The sequence below is a fragment of the Grammomys surdaster genome, unplaced genomic scaffold (genome assembly GCF_004785775.1).
Source record: "Grammomys surdaster isolate TR1022 unplaced genomic scaffold, NIH_TR_1.0 342, whole genome shotgun sequence".
NCBI lineage: Eukaryota > Metazoa > Chordata > Mammalia > Rodentia > Muridae > Grammomys > Grammomys surdaster.
Window position 1 is genome coordinate 1,587,737 of NW_021604761.1, and position 6,191 is coordinate 1,593,927.

At 50.3% G+C, this 6,191-nt stretch overlaps 1 protein-coding gene across 1 annotated transcript; it reads right to left on the reverse strand.

The window, feature by feature from the left end:
- Positions 1-740: 740 nt before the first annotated feature.
- Positions 741-5,039, reverse strand: LOC114630610 (apolipoprotein L3-like). Its single transcript, XM_028778853.1, has 3 exons — positions 4,682-5,039; positions 2,554-2,680; positions 741-2,066 (listed from the first exon to the last, which is right to left on the reverse strand). The coding sequence occupies exons 2-3, from the start codon at positions 2,634-2,636 to the stop codon at positions 1,214-1,216; spliced, it is 936 nt and encodes a 311-aa protein (XP_028634686.1). The 5' UTR covers positions 2,637-2,680; positions 4,682-5,039; the 3' UTR covers positions 741-1,213.
- Positions 5,040-6,191: the final 1,152 nt, after the last annotated feature.

Consider the following 6,191-nt stretch of genomic DNA (forward strand, 5'->3'; position numbering starts at 1 on the left):
TCAATGACAATTGGAGAGGGTGGAATGTCAAGAGCCTAATTACATTTGTCTCTGACCATCTTTAGCGCCCTGAATGGCCATCCTCCTTGCCACCTCTGCATTGACTTAGCATCCGGGGATTAACTGCCTTTTGTGATGTATTAACTTATCAGACCCCTAGGTTCACCAACCCACAAGCTAACAATGTCATCAGCCTGCATCTGAGGCCTGTAGCTGAGATTTATTTCTCTGCTTCGCTGTAACCGTCCCTGATGTTTCCACACATGTATCAGAAAAGTGGTTGGATTTATGACATTCTCTGTTCCCTTCCTGGTCTGTGGTTGTTCCCATTTGGCTGCAGAATAAACTATGTCTTGTCTCCTTTGAGGTGAGAGTTGTTTTTGTGTTGACAATGGTGATGAGCAGCTGCCTCTGGTCCTAGACTTGGGACTTGTCAGTTCTTGTGTTTTTCAGTTACTGCTCCAGGGATGGAGGAGAGGATTCAGGCACACCCTGGCTCCATAATCCACAGGAACAAAACACAGAAGAGGAAGATGGGAGGGGAGCAGCAGCCATCCACACAAACATGAGGCTCCTGAGGGAGCTTAGCCATAGGAGAGGACAATAGTACATCTGGTGCTCCTGTAAAGAACCCTGGGCTGGCTACCAGCAGTTACAGGCAATGTTGAGAGTTATGAGAATCCCTGCTAAAGTCTCCAGGTTCTCTTGTCCTAGAACAAAGAACTGAACCAGACACACGGTGAGTAGCACTAGAAACAGTTTATTTAGGGGAAGATGACATGCCTGAGGGTGGGAGTGGACTGGGGAGCAGGGGAAGAGCAAAGGCTCTAAAGCACAGGGCTGGGGGAAGGTGACTTCTTTCCAGAGCACACACCTTTTACTCTGGTTTGCATTTTGTGGGGTATTGTTTCCAGTAGCTCAGATGGGGAGGGCTTTCTAGTCGTTCTTTTTAACTGGCTTCTTCCATGTTTCTTCCAGAGTTCAAACTTCTCAGTCCCTCTTGTAGCACATCCTCTTGTCCCTTGTCTCAGGCTCCAGTGGGTCTCACTTGACCTTGCTGTGTTCTGCAGCAGCAGGGTCTGCACACTGTCCCTCAGACCTGACTGCGGTCACCCTCTTTCTCTAACAGTGCCTCCATTGTTCCTATTTCTGTCCAGGTCCTCTCCTCTGACCTCTGCCTGTCTTGGGGATGGGGTGACTGACTGGAGCCTGATCAGATCGTCTTGTAGAATTCGATGAGCTCCTCAAGGGTCTCTTCCAGTTCTCGAGCCAGCTTCCTCAGTGCTTTAGCCGACTGTGCCGCAGACCCTTCGTACAAATGCTTTGACCCGTTCACAAGGCTGTCCACGTCACGCAAGAGGGCGACCCCTGCGGTGGTGGCACTGCGGATCCGGGCTTCATTGCTCATTGCCAGAGGGGTTCCTTTCAGACTGGTCCGCACCTGCCTGGCCCGACGGGCAGAGATGCTTCCTGTGGTGGTGAGGAGCCTGGCATCTTCTTCTAAGCGAGGGTTGGCTCTGACCAGCCTGAGGGCATCCATGTGCTTCTCAAGGGCTTCCAGGTCTCTGGCGATATCTCTGGTTGCCGGAGGGACCTGGCTGCCAATCCTAGCCACACTTGTGCTGGCTTCCTCCAGCATTCCCATGCCTTTCGAAGCATAGGGGCCAGCTTCATCCAAAACCCTACTGGTTTCCTCCATGATTGAAGTAGCAGCATTAGTCACAGAAGCTGCTACCCCCAGCCCCAAGCCAGTTGCCGAGAGCACCAGACTACCCTCTGCTGTTGCAGGTGCCAGAAGGTGACCGAGGAGGTCCAGGATGTTGGAGGCAGCGCTGAAGGAATCAGCCACCACGTTGGAGATGGTGCAGCCCCTGTGCAGCTCCTCAGCATGGTCAGCCAGTGTGTAGAGCTGGCGGATGTGCCCCTCCAGCTCTGCTGCCAAGGGAGGAAATGCTTTCAAAAACTTCATCCTGCCTTTCAGGCCCCTTTGACGTCTGTCTCTGTCTGCTATGGCCAAGAGCGCTGTCAGATCCCTCAGAGCTTTGTGGAGGGCCGCTGCCTTATCCCTGTAAGAGCAGAGGCCAACAGTGTGAGAGAGACAGCTTGTGTCTATGTAAAACAGGCTGTGTAAAAGAAACCCACCCCACAGTGATCTCTAATTTTACAGCCCGCTGAGGATTCTAGAGTTGTGTGGAAGTCCCTCTTTGGTGAGGGATGTTAGGTATCAAGTAGGTTTATGGTCTTTGATAGGGGGTGAACCATTTTAAGGCTGGGGAGACACTCAGCTGGGAAAGTGCTCACCACATAAGTATGCACACCTGAGTGCCATCCCTCAAACCCAAGTCAAAACAGGTGGGCCTGGGTGGCATGGTTTTGTAATCTCAGTGCTGGGATAGGGAGAGACAGGTGGAGCCTTAAGACCCACTAAGCAACATATTAGAATATGTTCCAAGGGTTATTGAGGAGTGCCTCCACTGCCAACGTCTTGCATGGGTGTGAGAGAACCAGTAAAGCAGGGGTTAGGGGCAGTGCTGGTCATCCCATAGCAGTGACCTGGGCAACTTGGCCTTAGATACAAACGCCTCCCAGGCTCCATCTTCAGTCAGCAGGCGATACAGGTATCCACTGCTTGCCATGTTCTGGAGATACTCAGTGGCTCCCTTGATGGCGTGTCTGCTGTCTACACAGAAAAAAGATGAAGTCAGTGACAGTGTAGAGGAGCCGTTGTGGCACAGAGCATCAGGTTCTTAATGTCATGTCATCAGTGTTTGTCCCAGGAAGCTCTGTTGATGTGTTGGTCACCAGTATTGTTACCAGCTGAACTGTGCCCTTTTGTTTCCTGTGTTCTAGCTGTCAGGCCCTGTATCTGTATTTACAGATAGAGTCTCCATGGGAGTGAGGTAATTATGATAAAACAGTAGAAACATGGGTCCCTTATCCACAGTCCTGGTGGAATGACTCACACTCTCTCCTCTTCCTTCTCTCTCTCTTCCCTCTTTCTTCATACAAAAACCCCGGCAGAGGTTCTGGAAAGGCATATTGAGCCTGTTCCCTGTGCACCCCAGGACTATCACCCTCACTGGAACTGTCTTAGTTGGGGTATTTATTCCTGTTCAAACTTCATGACCAAGAAGCAAGTAGGGAGGAAAGGGTTGCTGCCTACTGGCTTGCTTCCCCTGGCTTGCTCAGCCTGCTTTCTTATAGAACCCAGGACTATCAGCCCAGGAATGGCATCACCCACAGTGGGCTGGGCCCTCTCCCATTAAACATTAATTGTGAAAAATGCCTTACAGCTGAGTGTCATGGAGGCATTTCCTGAATTGAGGCTCCTTTCTCTGTCATAACTCCAGCTTGTGTCATGGTGACACACAAAAGGAGCCAGTACAGTAACCAACCCAACTCATGTTCATTATGGACATTGGTGTCCAGAGCTGAGGGAAAAGACAGACCATGTTGGAGGCCTCACCCTGTGGTATAGTGGGATAGGATCCAAGATGACTCATGCACTAGAGAAACCACATCCCTTTGCAGGGAAACGAACTGTTTTCAGCTTAGAGCAAACAGAAAGTAAAGACTGAGCACTGTGAAGAAGGAAAAAAACTCAACACTGGTTTATATCCACCGAAGACATCCGGCACATAAAACACTGTGGTGCTGGTACTTTCACATGTGACTTTCAGCCTATCTAGTTCTGACTTGTTTGTTTGTTTGGTTTGGCTTTTATGTTTTTTTGTTGTTTTCTTTCTTTTCTTTTTAGCTGAAGAGGAACATTCAGGGAGGAAATTGAATTGATATCAGAGTACATTGAACACAGGAAGGGCGGATATTGGTTTTGTATTATAGTCATAATGCATGGATCAATGTAGATTATAGAGCCCCAGATCTCCCTCTTTGGACAAGATTCCAAGAGAAGTCTTTCTTCTTCAATGGAAGCTTTACAGTCTTAGGTTCTCACAAATTACACAAAGCAGTCCTTGATCTGCGCTGACTTTGGGAATTATGACAAAGCCACATGGCCTACTGTCCTCCACATGCTCAGGCTCTTCCCATCACACCAAAGAGGACAAGGTAAAGGGGAGGTTGTCCCCCATATGTCCCAGATTGGGATCCCTACAGACCCAGGGTCAAGGCTTTGGCTTTAGTCCTCAGTGGCCTCATCCTTGTCTGCTGTGGAGGCTGCAGATCTAGTCTGAGAGCAGAACATGGGCAAGGTACATAGCTATGGCTGCCTCGGGAGGCCCTGAGAGCTCCCGGACCCTCGGACCAGTCACAGGATCTTTGAGGGGTTTTCCTTACAGCTCATCAGGTGCTGAGGCTCCATGGAAGAAGAAACACAGTGTGGGATAAAGTGGGGACTCCTGTAGCAAAGGCAGGCGGCCATGGATCTGGTTGGTCCACGGTTCCCTCCAAGGTGGCTGCCAAGACTCAAAGGGACTTAATTCACAGAGCTGACTCTTTCCCTGAGCTCCACAGCTTCTCCTTAATGAGATCAATCATCCATCTCAGTTCTGTCTTCCTCCCCCAGCCAGGGCAGGCCTTCCCCATGTGGTGTCCAAGGGTGTGAGAAACCAAGGACACAGCTATTGAAAAGAATCAAGTCAACACATGAAAGAGAGAGACGGGAAGAATGTTCTGGCAACTCCCTGTGGGATGGGAACTGTTTGAGGAATAATAGTATCACCTGAGCAAGTGTTTCAGGGGCCTGAGCTCCCAGAAAGAGTGCAGATGAGGTCTCTGAGAAGAGGAGGCAAGCATGGAGCCTGCTTGCTTGCTCTGGGTGGCTCTGTGAGGACATCCTGCTGTGCAGAGGGAGGAAGATCTCATCCAAAGGTAAAGCTAGAGCCTAGGCCATGCTCTGAAGCCTCCCAACCTCCTGTGGTGAGCTCTGTGAATATTCCCCTTTGCAGATTGCATGCCTGTAGGTAAATGTGCTACAGCCCCAAGATCCTATGGAGACCAAGAGTGGAAGTTTCCTTTGTGGAAAACAGTACACCGTGGCTGCAACCTTCCTTGGCTTTCTTTCTCTCTAGACAGAAGGATGGAGAAATTCCATGGCCATGGCTAGCCCACTCTTTGTGCAGCACACACCTAGACTCCCCCAGGGATCCCAACACAGCCCTGAGATGTAGCTGGTTCTTTCCTCAGTCCTGAAACAGCCATCGCAGGGTCACCTGCTCATAGGAGCCCCTCTGGGACTTTGGGCTGGAGGACACTAACTGCACAGAAACACTTTGCTTCTGTGTCTTTGAAGAATGCTATGAGGTGTCCCTGCCAGGACACCCAAAGGTTGGCTTCTCTATTAAGTCATAGCAGCCCAGGCCGATTCCAGGAGAATGGCATCTTGTTAGCTTACTGGTGGCCTCATCCCAAGAGGTCAATGGCTCTGATGACACCAGATGTTAGGCTACTCTGTGCAAAGTCAGGACAGTCACCCTGCCCCACAGTTCTCCACCTGGAATTTGCTTTTCTCGGACATGAGGTCACTAGCCCAGTGGCTGAGGGACCCAGTCTTGACCAACTAGTGCAAGAAGAAGGTTGCTAGGGACTTCTTGGGCACAGTTGTGAAGGAGAGCTGGCTGCACTCCCTTCCCCCCACCCTTACACACCTCACTTCCTTTAGCCTCACAGGTCACAGGACTTGAACTATCAGGTGGACAAGCTGGTATCTCAGGCAACACTACATGTTGGTATAGTGTCTGTTCCATCTGTCCTAGAGTTTGCTGTGAGTACATGCAGAGGAGGACTCATGGCAGAGCTCTGGCCAAGCATACACTGGGCCATACAATTGATACTCAATACCATGAAAACACATGCCCATGTACAATTTTGTCTTTCTCTACCTTCATTAAGCCCTGCTTGTGGCCAGATAGACAGTGGGCCTTCTTGGAAAGACTCTGTGGACATGGCCCTAGAGGTGTGCAGATGATGCGGTCATTCTCTGTTCACGGCCACCTGAAGTCCCAGGCTGGGAGCCTCCCTTCACCGTCTGTTCACATGTTCTCCAAACATTGCAGCACAGGGTCTCTTCACATCTCTTTCACTAGGCCAGACAAAGGTCAGGGCCCCAAGCTCCTCCCTGAGAAGAATCTGTAATTCTTTCCCAGGTTCAGGCTCAGGACCTTGAACCCAGCACAGAGGGTCCCCTACTATCGAGATTGGTCTGTTGTTATGTATTGTAATGTTAAATACTG

Excerpts from the sequence above, each read along its gene's own strand:
- LOC114630610 (XM_028778853.1), bottom strand. The coding sequence starts at position 2,636 with ATGGCAAGCAGTGGATACCTGTATCGCCTGCTGACTGAAGATGGAGCC. Across the intron at positions 2,067-2,553 it reads TCTAAGGCCAAGTTGCCCAG|GGATAAGGCAGCGGCCCTCC; the intron begins GTCACTGCTATG and ends CTGCTCTTACAG.